The 17,500-nt window shown below is 39.9% G+C and overlaps 1 protein-coding gene and 1 long non-coding RNA gene across 2 annotated transcripts in view; one reads left to right on the top strand and one right to left on the bottom strand.

The window, feature by feature from the left end:
- LOC146503276 (uncharacterized) overlaps positions 1-17,500 on the bottom strand; it is a 195,439-nt gene that overhangs the window by 93,541 nt on the left and 84,398 nt on the right. The gene's annotated exons all lie outside the window — the stretch shown is intronic.
- LOC146503279 (uncharacterized) overlaps positions 7,900-17,500 on the top strand; it is an 18,217-nt gene continuing 8,616 nt past the window's right edge. The window contains exons 1-9 of the mRNA XM_085131692.1: positions 7,900-8,079; positions 8,190-8,210; positions 8,496-8,541; positions 10,861-11,003; positions 13,402-13,536; positions 13,676-13,864; positions 14,181-14,194; positions 14,299-14,321; positions 16,453-16,553. Coding sequence (XP_084987818.1) covers positions 8,052-8,079; positions 8,190-8,210; positions 8,496-8,541; positions 10,861-11,003; positions 13,402-13,536; positions 13,676-13,864; positions 14,181-14,194; positions 14,299-14,321; positions 16,453-16,553 — 700 coding nt within the window. The 5' untranslated portion in view covers positions 7,900-8,051. The remainder of the gene's footprint in view (positions 8,080-8,189; positions 8,211-8,495; positions 8,542-10,860; positions 11,004-13,401; positions 13,537-13,675; positions 13,865-14,180; positions 14,195-14,298; positions 14,322-16,452; positions 16,554-17,500) is intronic.

Raw genomic sequence — 17,500 nt, 5'->3', positions numbered from 1 at the left:
GTTGGTATTAGTGCTTGTAGAGTAGGTGCACAGTGGCTCGTAGCCTATATAACCATTTCGACCAAGAAATTATATTGATCTCTCAGTCCACAAGTGTGTCAGCCCACTGAACTTGTCCAGCCCTGAATGTAACATTGTCCAACAGAGCTCAAGACACCGCCGTTTCTAATTGCTTTGTATTCTTATAAAGATATACTTTATCTAAATACATTAGTCTTATTAATGTCGGACCGTATAATCTGAAAAAAAAAAGTTTTTCTAGATGATTAGTGATAATTTTGGAGAAATGGACCGACTTTCTCATTTTATTTGCAGCACCACTGCTGTGTTATGCTGTTTTTTATATTAATTACATATATTTTATTTTCTGATAATGTCTTTAATACTGTCTCTTATTGTAGGTGATGCTCAACTGATCCATTTTCTGCAAAAGAAGAGTCATTTGATGAATCAAGTAATCGTTTTGAACATACAAGGAGCCTATAGCAGAATTAACATTAACAAGGCAAAGCAAGTTTATTTATATAGCACAATTCAACAACAAGGTGATTCAAAGTGCTTTACAGAGACATTAAAAAACAAAAACAAATAAAAAGCATGATTTAAAATTGATTTAAAAAAAACAAAAACAAAAAAACAGCAGATAAAATCAGAACAGTCGATAAAATCAGTAGTTAAAATGTAAGTTTTGAAATTTAAGCTTAAAAGTGTGGATTTGGTGTTTTTATTCAAATGCAGCTGAGAATAGGTGAGTCTTCAACCTGGATTTAAATAAACTGAGTGTTTCAGCTGATCTGAGGCTTTCTGGGAGTTTGTTCCAGATATAAGGAGCATAAAAGCTGAATGCAGCTTCTCCGTGTCTGGTTCTGACTCTGGGAACTGATAAAAAACAGGATCCAGAAGACCTGAGGGATCTGGAAGGTTCATACTGGGTCAGGAGGTCACTGATGTATTTTGGTCCTAAACCATTCAGAGCTTTATAGACCAGCATCAGAACTTTAAAGTCTATCCTCTGATGGACAGGCAGCCAGTGTAAAGACCTCAGAGCTGGACTGATGTGGTCCACTTTTTTGGTCTTAGTGAGGACTCGAGCAGCAGAGTTCTGAATGAGCTGTAGTTGTCTGACTGATTTTTTAGGTAGACCTGTAAAGATGCTGTTACAGTAATCAAGCCTGCTAAAGATGAATGCATGGACTAGTTTTTTCAGGTCCTGTTGAGACATCAGATCTTTTATTCTTGAAATATTCTTGATGTGATAGTAAGCTGATTTTGTTATTGTCTTGATGTGTTTTTCTAAGTTTAGGTCCGCGTCCATCACTACACCCAAATTTCTCGCCTGGTTTGTGGTTTTTAGGTGTATAGATTGAAGTTCTCTGGTGACCTGTAATCGTTTTTCTTTGGCACCAAAGACTATTACTTCAGTTTTACTTTTGTTTAGCTGGAGAAAATTGTGGCACAACCAGTCATTAATTTCCTCAATGCATTTACCAAGAGCCTGTACAAGGCCTCGGTCTCTTGGTGACATTGTGATATATATTTGTGTGTCATCTGCATAGCTGTGATAGTTTATTTTGTTGTTCTTTATGATCTGTGCCAGTGGGAGCATGTAAATGTTAAACAAAATTGGTCCCAAGATGGAACCTTGGGGAACTCCACATGTGATACTTGTCTGCTCAGATGTGAAGTTACTTATTGATACAAAGTATTTCCTGTTTTCTAAGTATGTTTTGAACCAGTTTAGTACAGTTCCTGAAAGACCTGCCCACAAGGGCGCGGATTTGGCATGGACGGAGGGGACGTGTCCCCACCAATATCCAGCGATTATTGAATTGTCCCCACCAATAATTTGATCTCTTCAAGTACAAACGATCTGTCAGCGTCTCATTCAGCGAGCGGTGCAGAAAGAGTTAAATTAGTTCTCTACTGGAGTCCTCCTACGTCATGTGACAAATATGGCCAATGTGATTGGCTGAGCCTTTCAGGGAGCTCTGTTTAGTTTTAGCAGCAGCAAGCCTGCGCTGCCAGGAGGAGAGGAGGACGGCAGCAAAAAGGAAGAACCTGGATATAAGAAAGTATTTTTCATAGAAACCTGTAAGTCACTTAAAGCCAAATTAACTCATAAAATGTGTCCGTCATAATAACGTTACAGGCTATGCTAGGCTTTGGCCCACATCAGTCTAAAATTGTATGTAACCACAAATAACGTGTTTTGGAAACTAACTGCACAACATGCAGCACTATTAGTTCTCTCAGTCTCAGAGCAGCATTTCTAATTTGATTGAAACTGTCAGAGAAAACGGCAGCCTCGAGCAAGCCAGGATATTAGTTTACAGAGGCTGTTAAAATTATATGTCTAACGTTAAAATGTTGGTGACACAATAATTTCATCCTAATGGTACTGACATATTCATAGGGTTCATTTTTGAGACAAAATATCATGAGGTAGTCATGATTTTGCAAATATTCCACCTTGTAGTGCAGTTTGCACAAATTGTTTTAAAAATGCACTCACCCTACAAACACTACTGATGAGTCAAGATCTGCACAAATTGACAGAAACACTGAAGCAGCTCCACATTTTATTCTTATTGTCATGTATGTCCTATTTGTCAGGTGACAGAAGAACCAACACAAAGCTCAGAGAGTAATGGTGACACAAGATCACAGGTGAAATTGGATGATGACTTGTTGGTTCATTACTGTATTTGAAGCACGTGTGGCTGCATGTATGTTGAATGTCTCACTGTTATTTATCAGGTGACAGAGGCAGCTCTGCCATGTTGTAGCTCAGACAAAGGTGAAGATGCGAGGTCACAGGTGACTGACTGATGATTTGGTGCTATAGATTAACTAGTATTTATTATCATGACAGTTGTTAGGCTGCTGATGTAAATTGATTCATTAGTGTATATTTGACAAAGAATCTGAATTGACATGTCTCACTTTTTATATGGCACGAATCAATGTGTTATTTTATCAGGTGGCAATATGTCCTAGTGCAGTCAGAGGGGAAGAGCCAGGGCCAAAGGTGAGGCACATCAAGCACAGAATAATAATTGTAATCTGAGGATAAAACACATGTACTGAGGCTGAAAGAAGCTTCAGTGCTCTCAGAAGACTAAAAACATGGGTAAGGTTAACAATGACTCAAATGAGATTAAACAATGCTGCTGTACGTCCACCAAGAGAGGCTGGACAGTATAGATGTAAAACAAATGTGCCAGCAGTTTATCTCAGTTAACGAGAGGAGAAGGCATGTGTTTGGCTCCTTCACATAGTGGACATTGAGTTGTTGTGTGGGACACCAGTAGCTGTAACAGTAGTTCATGTTTAGAATAGAAAATCTCAGCTCACTGATTTGATCGGGGCAATAGTGCCTAAAATGTTGCATAATTTTGCTGAGAGATCTTTTACTTTGTGGTCATCTTAGATGAGTAGTTTTATGGACAAAAACCACCAGGTCATTCAGTGTTCCCTTAGTGCTAATGTGTCAGAGATGTTGGTGTAGTCAATTGTCTTCCAGGGGCCAGAGCAGGCGACATTGAAGGAAATTTAAAACTGCTGGCTAAGGGTAAACGTAAATTCAATAAAATCATAATTCACGTCGGCAGTAATGACACCCGGTTACGCCAATCGGAGGTCACTAAAAATCAATATTGAATCGGTGTGCAACTTTGCCAAAACAATGTCGGACTCTGTAGTTTTCTCTGGTCCCCTCCCCAATCAGACCAGGAGTGACATTTTAGCCGCATGTTCTCCTTAAATTGCTGGCTGTCTGAGTGGGTGTCCCAGAAACGATGTGGGCTTCATAGATAATTGGCAAACCTTCTGGAGGAAACCTGGTCTTGTTAGGAGAGATGGCATCCATCCCACTTTGGATGGAGCAGCTCTCATTTCTAGAAATATCGACAAATTTATTAAACCCCTCAAAACATGACTATCCGAGAGTTGGGACCAGGAAGCAGAGTTGCAGTCTTACACGCCTCTTTGCAGCTTCTCCTCCTCCTGCTACCCCCCCAAAAACCCATCTCCATAGAGACTGTGTCTGCTTCCAAAAAGACAAAAAACAAACTAAAAACCAGCAACAAACAACTTAAACATTTACAAAGAAAGAACAATACAGTATCCACATCTGAACCAAAGAGTAAAACAGTGAAATGTGGATTATTAAATATTAGGTCTCTCTCCTCCAAGTCTCTGTTAGTACATGACTTAATAATTGATCAACAAATTGATTTACTCTCAGCCTTACAGAAACCTGGTTGCAGCAGGATGATTATGTTAGCTAAATGAATCAACACCCCCGAGTCATTCTAACTACCAGAAATCTCGAAGCACAGGTCGAGGGGGCGGTGTGGCAGCAATTTTTCACACCAGTCTATTAATTAATGAAAGACCAAGACAGACTTTTAATTCATTTGAAAGCCTGATGCTTAGCATTGTCCACCCCAGCTGTGAAACTCAGAAACCAGTCTTACTTGTTATCATCTATCGTCCACCTGGGCCTTACACAGAGTTTCTGTCTGATTTCTCAGACTTTATATCTAATTTAGTTCTGAGCTCAGATAAAATAATTATTGTGGGTGATTTTAACATCCATGTTGATGCTAAAAATGACAGCCTCAACATGGCATTTAATCTGTTGTTAGACTCAATTGGTTTCTCTCAAAATGTAAAATAACCCACCCACCACTTTAATCACACTCTAGATCTTGTTTTAACATATGGCATAGAAACTGAACATTTAACAGTGTTTCCTGAAAACCCTCTCCTGTCTGATCATTTCTTGATAACATTTACATTTACAATAATTGATTACGCAGCAGTGGAGAGTGGACTTTATCAAAGTAGATGTCTTTCTGAAAGCGCTGTAACTAAGTTTAAGAATATAATCCAGCCACTGTTATCATCGTCAATGCCCTGTACCAACACAGAGCAGAGCAGCTATCTGAACGCTATCCCAACAGAGGTCGATTATCTTGTTAATAATTTCACCTCCTCACTACGTACGACTCTGGATACTGTAGCTCCAGTGAAAACTAAGGTCTCTAATCAGAAGTACCTGACCCCGTGGTATAATTCTCAAACACGTACCCTAAAGCAGATGACTCGTAATCTGGAGAGGAAAATGGCGTGTCACAAATTTAGAGGATCATCATTTAGGCCTGGAGAAATAGTTTGTTGCTTTATAAGAAAGCCCTCCGCAAAGCCAGAACAGCTTACTACTCATCACTGATTGAAGAAAATAAGAACAACCCCAGGTTTCTCTTCAGCACTGTAGCCAGGCTGACAAAAAGTCAGAGCTCTTTTGAGCCAAACATCCCTTTAACGTTAACTAGTGATGACTTCATGAACTTCTTCACAAATAAAATTTTTATCATTAGAGAAAAAATTACCAATAATCATCCACAGATGTAATATTATCTACAGCTACTCTTAGTTCCATTGATGTTAAGTTAGACTCTTTTTTTCCAATCGATCTTTCTGAGTTAACGTCAATAATTACTTCCTCCAAACCATCAACGTGTCTTTTAGACCCCATTCCTACAAAACTGCTCAAAGAAGTCCTGCCATTGATTAATTCTTCGATCTTATATATGATCAACCTATCTCTAATAATCGGCTATGTACCACAGGCCTTCAAGGTGGCTGCAGTTAAACCTTTACTCAAAAAGCCATCTCTAGACCCAGCAGTCTTAGCTAATTATAGGCCAATCTCCAACCTTCCTTTCATATCAAAAATCCTTGAAAGAGTAGTTGTCAAACAGCTAACAGATCATCTGCAGAGGAATGGTTTATTTGAAGAGTTTCAGTCAGGTTTCAGAGTTCATCACAGCACAGAAACAGCTTTAGTGAAGGTTACAAATGATCTTCTTATGGCCTCTGACAGTGGACTCATCTCTGTGCTTGTCCTTCTTGACCTTAGTGCAGCATTCGATACTGTTGACCATAATATCCTATTAGAGCGATTAGAACATGCTGTAGGTATTACAGGTATTGCACTGCAGTGGTTTGTATCATATCTATCTAATAGACTCCAATTTGTGCATGTAAATGGAGAGTCCTCTTCACACACTGAGGTTAATTATGGAGTTCCACAGGGTTCAGTGCTAGGACCAATTCTGTTTACATTATACATGCTTCCCCTAGGCAGCATCATTAGAAGACATAGCATACATTTTCACTGCTATGCAGATGACACCCAGCTTCTATCTGTCCATGAAGCCAGATAACACACACCAATTAGTTAAACTGCAGGAATGTCTTAAAGACATAAAGACTTGGATGGCCACTAACTTTCTGCTTCTTAAACTCAGATAAAACTGAGGTCATTGTACTCGGCGCTGAAAAGCTTAGAAATATGGTATCTAACCAGATTCTTACTCTGGATGGCATTACCTTGGCCTCCAGTAACACTGTGAGGAACCTTGGAGTCATTTTTGACCAGGATATGTCTTTCAACGCACATATTAAACAAATATGTAAGACTGCGTTCTTCCATTTGCGCAACATCTCTAAAATTAGAAATATCCTGTCTCAGAGTGACGCTGAAAAACTAGTTCATGCATTTATTACTTCCAGGCTAGACTACTGCAATTCATTATTCTCAGGATGTCCAAAAACTCACTGAAAAGCCTTCAGTTAATCCAAAATGCTGCAGCAAGAGTACTGACAGGGACTAGAAAGAGAGAGCATATTTCTCCTGTTTTGGCTTCCCTTCATTGGCTTCCTGTTAAATCCAGAATTGAATTCAAAATCCTGCTCCTCACATACAAGGTCTTAAATAATCAGGCCCCATCTTATCTTAATGACCTTGTAGTACCATATCACCCTATTAGAGCACTTCGCTCTCGCTCGGCAGGCCTACTTGTTGTTCCTAGAGTATTTAAAAGTAGAATGGGAGGGAGAGCCTTCAGTTTTCAGGCCCCTCTTCTGTGGAACCAGCTTCCAGTTTGGATTTGGGAGACAGACACTATCTCTACTTTTAAGATTAGGCTTAAAACTTTCCTTTTTGCTAAAGCATATAGTTAGGGCTGGACCAGGTGACCCTGAATCCTCCCTTAGTTATGCTGCAATAGATGTAGGCTGCCGGGGGATTCCCATGATGCATTGAGTTTTTCCTTTCCAGTCACCTTTCTCACTCACTATGTATTAACAGACCTCTCTGTATTGAATCGTATCTGTTATTAATCTCTGTCTCTCTTCCACAGCATGTCTTTATCCTGTCTTCCTTCTCTCACCCCAACCGGTCGCAGCAGATGGCCCCGCCCCTCCCTGAGCCTGGTTCTGCCGGAGGTTTCTTCCTGTTAAAAGGGAGTTTTTCCTTCCCACTGTCGCCAAAGTGCTGCTCATAGGGGGTCATATGATTGTTGGGCTTTTCTCTGTATCTATGAAGCGCCTTGTTGTGATTTGGCGCTACATAAATAAAATTGAATTGAATTGAATTGAATTGAATTGAATAACTGAAGTAATGATGTTAAGTCATATTCTTTTATTGTCATGACTGTATTTGAAGCTATTTTTATTTTTGTATGATACCTGATTTATATGGATTATGGCTGAAGTAAACTAAAGCCTGAAATACTTAGTCAGTCATTTGTTTAATAGTAATTTAACATCATATAATTCACATATAAAACTATAAATTGTGATTTTTAAATGGTTTAAAAGCACGTAGAATAGCATATGTAGGCAAGTATATTTCTCCTCTTTTTTTTATTAAGAAGCAAAAAAAAAAAGGGAAAAAAAAGAAACGGGGCAGAGTTCGGTGGTTGAATCATCCATCCCCACCAATGCCAAAATCAAATCTACGCCCTTGCTTTTGACGTTGCATCTGAATGGAGCAAAATATTTGAAGGCTGTGGTAATCGGTATCTACACAACAACATTGGAAGAAACCAATGTTGTTGTCACTTTTAGGCAAACACATTAGCCGTGTGTGCACCCCACCTTCTTGGCACCGGACAGGTGGGTGTGGCTGATATATATAGACTCATCCGTTTGCACTGCTTCACTTTCAGGGCAATAAGATTCAATTAAAGTGGTCCAAAATGCTCCTATTTTGGGTTCTACAATTTGGTATGTTTTTTTTAAAATATTTTTTTTATTTTAATTGTGGGATATATTTCGAATAATTTAAGTTAAAATTTTAGAAAATTGAATAATAATGTTTTTCGCTAATTTTTCAGCTTTGGTGGTTTTCGCTTGCGGTAAGTAGACTAGGGTTTAATTTTTCTTCTAAAAGCTGATGTGCATGCTACATTTCACATTGCCAGATTTGTTATTATTTTTGATGAAAATTAATTAATTTTTTTCAGTGGACAATTTAACACTTTTGTCGTCAGCCAGACCCCAGATTTATTGCATGCCTTGTGTGTCCACTCATCAATTCTGTTGTTGAAAAATTAAATCTGGCAGTGTAACTGATTCTCTCTTCTAAACGGACTCAGTTCTTATTGATTAAACTACTACTTGAAATATGTGCTTGTTGACAGAGTCCACAGGAGATACTGATGCAGCCTCTAGAAACGATTGTTACCGGTGAGACACACTTTCCTCACCTTATGTGCGAAGACCTTCAAAGTGAAAGGAAACTTTCCAATCTAAGCAGATAATTTATTAAGAATCTACTTTTCAAGTCTTGACATCGTGATATTTTTAGTACAGGGAGATGTTAAAACGTGATCCCTTCAGTCATATTGTAGCTAAGCAGTGCATCTACACGCACACCGATGGTCTAGTCCAGGAGTCAGCAACCTTTAACACCCAAAGAGCCATTTGGACCCGGTGTTGTGCCAAAAACTGATTTCCAATGTTTGCGTGTATTTTTTATGTGTAATATCTTTACGTATGTTGGTAAATAGACTTCAGTGAACAGCCTTTACAAAGGGGCTATATATGGAATTAAAAAATTAGCTGTTTTTTCAAGCAACTTTACTTTTATGCTTTGTGTGAACAACTAAGGTGTGTTGCTTTATGTAATTAACGTATTTTGAACTCTTAAAAAAATATAACAAAAGGAAAGACACCCAGCTGAACTAAAATGATTCATGTAGCAAACAAAAACTGTTGTGAGCCGCCACCCTTATATCGCCTTTGGGCTTTTGGAGCCTTGACCTGACTTTTAAAAAATAACTGGGGAAAAAAAGCCTATGCTGCTAAAAAATGAAAAATAGATATTTGCAAAATTCTGCCTAAATATGTATTTTACCTAGTTAATGTGTGTGGCGGGGCGTGGTCTGCAGCGCCGCTGCAGGGGAGGCGAACGCACCTGAGCGGGTCCGGCACCCGCAATCACGCGTCGCCGCCTTAAAGTCTGTGCTATCTATGCTGTTGTGTTGTTATGTGTCGGGCTGTGAGCAGAAAAGCGAAAACCGGCTGTGTGCGTACAGCAACCGTGTGTGAAAAGTGGCCTATAAAGAAACATCGTCGGGTCTGCCGTGATATCTTTACAATGGGACTTCTGCTCCTGAACCTTTGCACACAGCATCTGCAAATCGAAGCTGTACGAAGTCACTTTCATCTTTACGCAGGACTGTAAGCTGTCATCTGTGAGGGGTGAGCGGTGTGTGATTTTAACATAGTTCACGGTGGAGAACAGCTGCTGACATAATGTGAATCCGAAGATCCATAATTGGCCTACCTGGGGTTGAAAGTCTCAATAAATGCACGGCGTTTCGGCGGGTATACCGGCTTCCGCGAGTGTGACGCTTATTTTGAGCGATGAAAAAAAATAATAGAATATAATTTTATTTTTATATTTCAATATCACAATAATCTTCCAATTTAGAACTACAAGCTAAAAAAAGAACTAATATAAATAAAATACACTTCAGCTAAATACTTCTAATTTATTTTCCCAAACCACGCGGAGCCGCAGTATAAGGAGTAAAGAGCCGCAGGTTGCCTCCCCTGGTCTAGTCAGTAGCGGGCATCGGCAAAAAATAAAATAAAATAAAAAAATTAGCTGCCCCGACATCATGCCAGTCACCGATCGGCTTTCTGACGCTCATTTGCTGGGGGTAAAGGCGAGGTGCGCCCGCTGCTTGCGGCACAGGGAGGAGAGGACGGGGCGGCGGGGGATTCTCTGGCTGGCTGGAGCAGCATCTGATAACCAACTCGCAAAATAAAACAAAATTTAAAAAAAAAAAAAAAAAAACGACAAACACGAAAACACCAGACACATGATGAAATGCTAGGTAAACCTTTGTGAGTGTGTGTGTGTGTGAGAGAGAGAGAGAGAGTGAGAGAGAGGGAGGGAAAGAGAGAGAGAGGGAGAGACTCTAGTGTTATTTTTGTGCCACTATTCTGAGCTCACGATAAAAAAAAAAAAGAAAAAAAAAGTGAGCGCACGTAAATGAGCAAGTCTAGACTTGCACCTGGATATTCTGCAAGCTTGCATTTTGAGGAGAAATTAAAAAGAATTTTATTTGAGCCACGAAAAGCTAAATTTGAGTGAACAAAATTCATTGCTGCGTGCAAAAAAATGTATTTTACTGTTTGATATGATCCACACACAACACATTGCGCTTGCTCGCAATGTGTTGTGTACACCGTTATATTTGTGCCACAAAACCAGCCAATCACAGACAGGGAGATGTTAAAACGTGATCCCTTCAGTCATATTGTAGCTAAGCAGTGCATCTATATGCACACCGATGGTCTAGTTGTATGTAGACGTTAACATGTTTTCCATCAGAGGGCAGTATAATAAAGCAAAAATGAGGAAATCTGTACAGATTTTACTGTTCAGATGATGTGATGATTATAGTCAATATATACTTATATATATGTACTTTTATGTCTGTGAAAATGACTGTCAGTGTTGATATCCTGGGTTTGGTTATCTTCGCTTTTCAGAAAAGACTGTGATGGAACAGTGTATGACATCCAAGAGGCTACTTGCTGTGGAAACAAACTTCACCCAGGTGGAAGTTTGTCTTGTTGTGGAAATAAGCCTTACAATCCTGAAACAGCTACTTGTTGTAAACACAACCTCACAGGTAATAATTTATGAACTAGCTACATAACTAAAACTGGAGTTGAATTGTACCAATTTAGACTGAAAGGAAGCACAATAGCACAGTGTTTAGCACTGTTGTCTAAGAGTAAGAAGGTCCAACATCCAACATCTGGCTAGGGCCTTTCTGTGTGGATCTTTAATGTTCTCCAGAGAACATATAAACTGGGTTTTGGTTCCATGTCCTCTCTCCTCTTTCAGCCCTTGGTATTTCTCAAGTTTCTCATGTTTCTTCCTGATGTTGTCAACATTTGTTAAAGCTACATTTATCTCTGCATGTCCCTGTATATGGTTATGGCATTCCAAGATGCTAGCCCTTCCTGCTAGCATCTTGGAACCCCAACCTGGTAGGTTGGGATCTACCACACCAGGTAAGACCCCAGGTGCAAACTTGCAGACTATTCAAAGATGCCTCTGAGCCATCAGCACATACAGTGGGGCAAAAAAGTATTTAGTCAGCCACCGATTGTGCAAGTTCCCCCACTTAAAATGATGACAGAGGTCAGTAATTTGCACCAGAGGTACACTTCAACTGTGAGAGACAGAATGTGAAAAAAAAATCCATGAATTCACATGGTAGGATTTGTAAAGAATTTATCCGTAAATCAGGGTGGAAAATAAGTATTTGGTCAATAACAAAAACACAACTCAATACTTTGTAACATAACCTTTGTTGGCAATAACAGAGGTCAAACGTTTACTATAGGTCTTTACCAGGTTTGCACACACAGTAGCTGGTATTTTGGCCCATTCCTCCATGCAGATCTTCTCAAGAGCAGTGATGTTTTGGGGCTGTCGCCGAGCAACACGGACTTTCAACTCCCGCCACAGATTTTCTAAGGGGTTGAGGTCTGGAGACTGGCTAGGCCACTCCAGGACTTTCAAATGCTTCTTACGGAGCCACTCCTTTGTTGCCCGGGCGGTGTGTTTTGGATCATTGTCATGTTGGAAGACCCAGCCTCGTTTCATCTTCAAAGTTCTCACTGATGGAAGGAGGTTTTGGCTCAAAATCTCACGATACTTGGCCCCATTCATTCTGTCCTTAACACGGATCAGTCGTCCTGTCCCCTTGGAAGAAAAACAGCCCCATAGCATGATGTTTCCACCCCCATGCTTCACAGTAGGTATGGTGTTCTTGGGATGCAACTCAGTATTCTTCTTCCTCCAAACACGACGAGTTGAGTTTATACCAAAAAGTTCTACTTTGGTTTCATCTGACCACATGACATTCTCCCAATCCTCTGCTGTATCATCCATGTGCTCTCTGGCAAACTTCAGACGGGCCTGGACATGCACTGGCTTCAGCAGCGGAACACGTCTGGCACTGCGGGATTTGATTCCCTGCCGTTGTAGTGTGTTACTGATGGTGACCTTTGTTACTTTGGTCCCAGCTCTCTGCAGGTCATTCACCAGGTCCCCCCGTGTGGTTCTGGGATCTTTGCTCACCGTTCTCATGATCATTTTGACCCCACGGGATGAGATCTTGCGTGGAGCCCCAGATCGAGGGAGATTATCAGTGGTCTTGTATGTCTTCCATTTTCTGATGATTGCTCCCACAGTTGATTTTTTCACACCAAGCTGCTTGCCTATTGTAGATTCACTCTTCCCAGTCTGGTGCAGGTCTACAATTCTTTTCCTGGTGTCCTTCGAAAGCTCTTTGGTCTTGGCCATGGCGGAGTTTGGAGTCTGACTGGTTGAGGCTGTGGACAGGTGTCTTTTATACAGATGATGAGGTCAAACAGGTGCCATTCATACAGGTAACAAGTGGGGGACAGAAAAGCTTCTTACAGAAGACGTTACAGGTCTGTGAGAGCCAGGGATTTTCCTTGTTTGAGGTGACCAAATACTTATTTTCCACCCTGATTTACGAATAAATTCTTTACAAATCCTACCATGTGAATTCATGGATTTTTTTTTCACATTCTGTCTCTCACAGCTGAAGTGTACCTCTGGTGCAAATTACTGACCTCTGTCATCATTTTAAGTGGGGGAACTTGCACAATCGGTGGCTGACTAAATACTTTTTTGCCCCACTGTAACAGGGTGCAAGATGCTAGCAGGCAGGGTGTACATGGAATGCCATAACCAAGTGGGTGGCATAGTATACAGAAACATTTGTGCTGAGTATGGCCTCGAAGTCCTGAGGTCAAAATTGGATATGCCTATCCCTTTTTTTTAATATAATTTTCCCCCAGTTTTTTTGAGTGGACATCAAAGCTCATCCAGCTCATATTTTGTTCTAGGTTTCCAGTGACTCAGTGCTGCTCAACTAAAAATGAAAATACCACACTAGACTGAACTTTTTTGTTCTCTTTAAACTTGTGGACTTTCTGGTACTGATTTTAGACTGTGGTTCTAGTGATTGTGTCTTGTTTTTACAGCCAGTGTTACTCAGGGTCTGAGTGAAAAGGTGTCCAAGTGCTGTGACCTAAAGGTGTACAACCCAATCAATGAAATATGTTGTCAATCAACCATCATATCAAAACGTGGACCAATGGCTGAATGCTGTGGTAAAGGTGAGCAGACACACAGTTGGAAAAGAAGACTAAATTACATTTCTGTGAAATGTACTCCATTCAAACATTTTGAGGATATTGGAGCAGCTTCTCAGTTGAGTTATGTTTTAAGTAAAAATGAAAATGATCTTTTCAACAGATGTTTTTGATAAGGACAAGCAGTTGTGTTGTGGTCCAGCTGATAATAAGACAATTCTGGTGAGGAATTCCCGTCACCATGAGTGTTGTGGTCACAGCCAGTATGACACTGAGACTCAGTGCTGTTCAAATGAGAAGATGGAGATACAACCAAAGAATTCATCCTGCTGTGTCAAGAATTTCAGTCCAGGTATGCTCAGTACATAATATCATGTCATTCTTTGCTGAATGGATTTCGTGACATTTTTTTTTGTAGTTTGAATCCAACTTTACATATCAGTCTTTAGGTATGTCAAATTTCCCTTTTTCCATTTTCCTTTGGATGGTTAAAGGAAGCTTATGCTAATTACTGTGAGTAAAGCCTGTATGTTGACTTTGTCTTTCCCACTGCAGGCCTTTCAAGTGGAAATTGTTTTGTTTTTTGTTTTTTTCAGTATACTGAATTATAAGCTGAAATTAAGCATCTTTCCTTCTTATTTAAAAATCTTGATGCTTTTTGTCCACAGGTGTGGAAAAACAGGTAAGCACACTGTAACAAAAGTATTGATTGCCTTAGATTGGTCAATAAAGAAACGTATTGGTCCTTTCTTAAACAATAATTTTACATCCCATTTTATTTTACAGATCACAGAGCTTCAACCCAACTGGTAGGTTAAAAGAACTTTTTGCAATTATTCTAGGTCTTTGTCAGCCCTTGGCATTTCTCAAGCGTCCTTCTTTCTAATCTTGCTTCTTATATCTAATTGTTAGGGATGCAACGATACCAATTTTTTCAAACCGATACGATACCGATACTTGGATCTGAGTACTTGCCGATACAGAGTACAAAAAACGATACTTCTACCACACACACACACACAAATGCAATGAATTGGAAGACAGATTTTATTTTATTCTCTGCCGATAAAAAAATAAAATCTTAATAAAAATGACCACAAAAAAATTTCAAGTGAAAAATAAGCACTTCTGTTAAATTATTGCAGAGTCTCCACATTGTAATTTAAAAAAAATATCACTGAACTATTGGCACTGTCTCGAGCTTTCAGAATAATAAATAAACACTTCTGTTTGGAATAAAATAAATATAAATTAGGTTTGCGAATAAATTAAACTTTTAAATTATTGCAGAGTGTCCATATTGTAAACAAACAAACAAAATAATTATTATAAAATAAATAAAATAATAATTGTCCCCCTAGTGGCCAATCTAAAACACTACAACAGAAATGACAAGCCACCCTCTGATTAATGAAATAAGTTGGTATCGGTTAACTTTTACGAGTATGAGTACACACACATTTTACAGTATCGGCCCCGATACCCGATACCAGTATCGGTATCGGTGCATCCCTACTAATTGTATCACCACTGTTCTCTGCTTTTTCACCTTTGTTATGTCTGGTTGGTAAGCTATCACCAGTTTGCCCATCTGTATCTGGAAGTCCCAAAGACAACACAGAGGCACTAATCATGGCAGTACAGGAACAAGCCCTGAGCAAAAGATCCATAGACGCTGGTGTCTACCACACCAGGCAAGATCCCAGGTGCAGGCTGTGTAAAGATGCCACTGAGACAATCCGCCACATAACAGTAGGGTGCAAGATGCCCACAGACAGGGCATACATAGGACGCCATAACCAAGTCGCCAGCATAGCATACAGGAACATCTGTGCAGAGTATGGCCTGGAAGTCCTGAGGTCAAAACAGGACACGGGTGGTTGTGAATGACCAAACTGAGAGCCTGTGGGACTTCCAGATACAGACAGACAAACTGGTGATGGCTATGAACCGGACACAGTAGTGGTAGACAAGCAGAGGACCCAAGCTTGAAGAAGGGGTAAGCAGGGGCAAGAGGGGAATTTTTAATTCATGTAATTTACATCCATATCTATATGTTTATATAGTTCTCTCTCTCTGTCATGTTCTCCCCTTGCCTGTGTTGGTTTTCTTCGGGTACTCTGGCTTCCTCCCACAGTCCAAAGAAATGTAGTTAGTGGTGTTAGGTTGATCGGTGATTCCAAATTGCCTGTATAAGTAAATGCAAATGGTTGTCTGTCTCTCTGCGTTAGCCCTGCGTCAGGCTGGTGATCTGTCCAGGGTGTAGCTTGCCTCTATGGTAGCTGGGATAGGTTTCAGATCAGCCCGTTCTCACTCCCGAGGCGTAACATGGCGACGTTTTGTCACGTCCCGCGGCGTTCCTGAGGAACGCGAAAGGAGACCTTCGGCGTTGTTATGGAACGCGGTGGGTTATGGCTGAAATCCAGTGCAATGACGCTCCCGCGGTAATAGACGTTCCAGCCCTGTATCCCTAGCCCTAACCATAACCTTCTTCCTGACCTTAACCATGACTGTAATGATGTTAAATAGCGTGTTTCTAAGCGATTTGAAGAAAAAGAGCGAACATGTGTAGATTGAGTCCATACGGTTCTCATATTTCCTCATTTTTCCGAGGTCGTCATTTAGGAACGTGGTGGGTAGCCGAAAACGTAATATGTTGACGATTTGTCACCTAGCGTAAAATGTTACGCTTTGGGAGTGAGAACGTGTTGTTCAGATATAGGTATATAAGATGTATCACATACCTCTATAGATAGGTAAAGTCCGGTTTGACTTTAAATGAAATCTCTATACATATTTTACATTTGTGTGCCATACATTAGTCTATGCTGTTTAAAAACAACAACAAAAAAACTATTAATTGTGTTCGACTTTGTGGTTTTGTTCATGTGATGTGGACAGTTTGTGTGTTTATTTTTGCCCGTCTTTGTACATCCACAGCACTGAACCAAACACACATCTCTGTGGGTCATCATGTTACAATCCAAAGGAAAGTCAGTGCTGTGAGAGAAATCAAAAGCCTCACTGGTTCTGTGCCTCAGGTAACACCGTCTCCATGTTTGTTTTGACATTTATCCACTTTATCTGTTAGTTACTAGTTGATGTGACTTGGCACCACAGGGTGATCTTAACTATACAGCTTCAATAGCAGTTAGAGCTTTTTGGTATCTTGTGCGTATCAGTGTGAAAGCAAAGAAGTTCAACAAAATACTAAACTAATAATGTAAATCTAAAGTGATATTAAAATAAGAAATGGTGCCTTTTTTACTCATTTTGAAGTCATAAACCTTAAACAGTTCTAAAAGACGGGGACAGGAACACATATACATTTGTACTCCTTTTTTTGATTATGCTGTGCCCTACGAATTTTCCATCTGTGATGGTTCTCGAGCCAGCTTTGTACTCTTTTACTACCATGTAATCTATTATAAAGAATACCCAGTCATTGTCTAACATGAAAAAAAGACATCTGCATGGCAGCAAGTTCTTCCAAATCCTCGATTTATTTTTCAGTAATAACAAGGCTTTCATCATGCAAGTTACTCAAACCCCACACCCTAACAAATGGTTTGATGCTTTAACTCAAGAAAGCGCAGTATTTCATGCCACAAACAGAGTTCAACATTTGTTGTTATAGGCAACAAATGTAACAACATTTGTTACATTTGTTTGTTAGGGTTTGTTATTGACAATTAGCCAATAACAAACCCTGCTGAAAATAAGGCAAAAAAAAATGTAGGAGGAAGCGACAGTAAAGGCTGTGAATAAAGCCACAGAGACAAATGACTGAACGATTTGACTAAAAAACAGAATGTTGCGAAGAGTTGTTTCTGTCTGACTTACTTCCCAGGTTGCCTTCAGATAAATCCAGACAGTGAACTAAATTTCTTTATGCTTACCGACAATTAAATATGTGTCATCATACTTTGAGACGGTTAAGAAGCCTGTCTTGCGAGGATCAACGTCATGGGAAATGCAGGTGACGCAT

Source organism: Neolamprologus multifasciatus, chromosome 14, assembly GCF_963576455.1.
Source record: "Neolamprologus multifasciatus chromosome 14, fNeoMul1.2, whole genome shotgun sequence".
Classification (NCBI taxonomy): domain Eukaryota; kingdom Metazoa; phylum Chordata; class Actinopteri; order Cichliformes; family Cichlidae; genus Neolamprologus; species Neolamprologus multifasciatus.
Note: the sequence above shows the minus strand (reverse complement) of the source record. Positions and strands in the feature narration are given on the sequence as shown.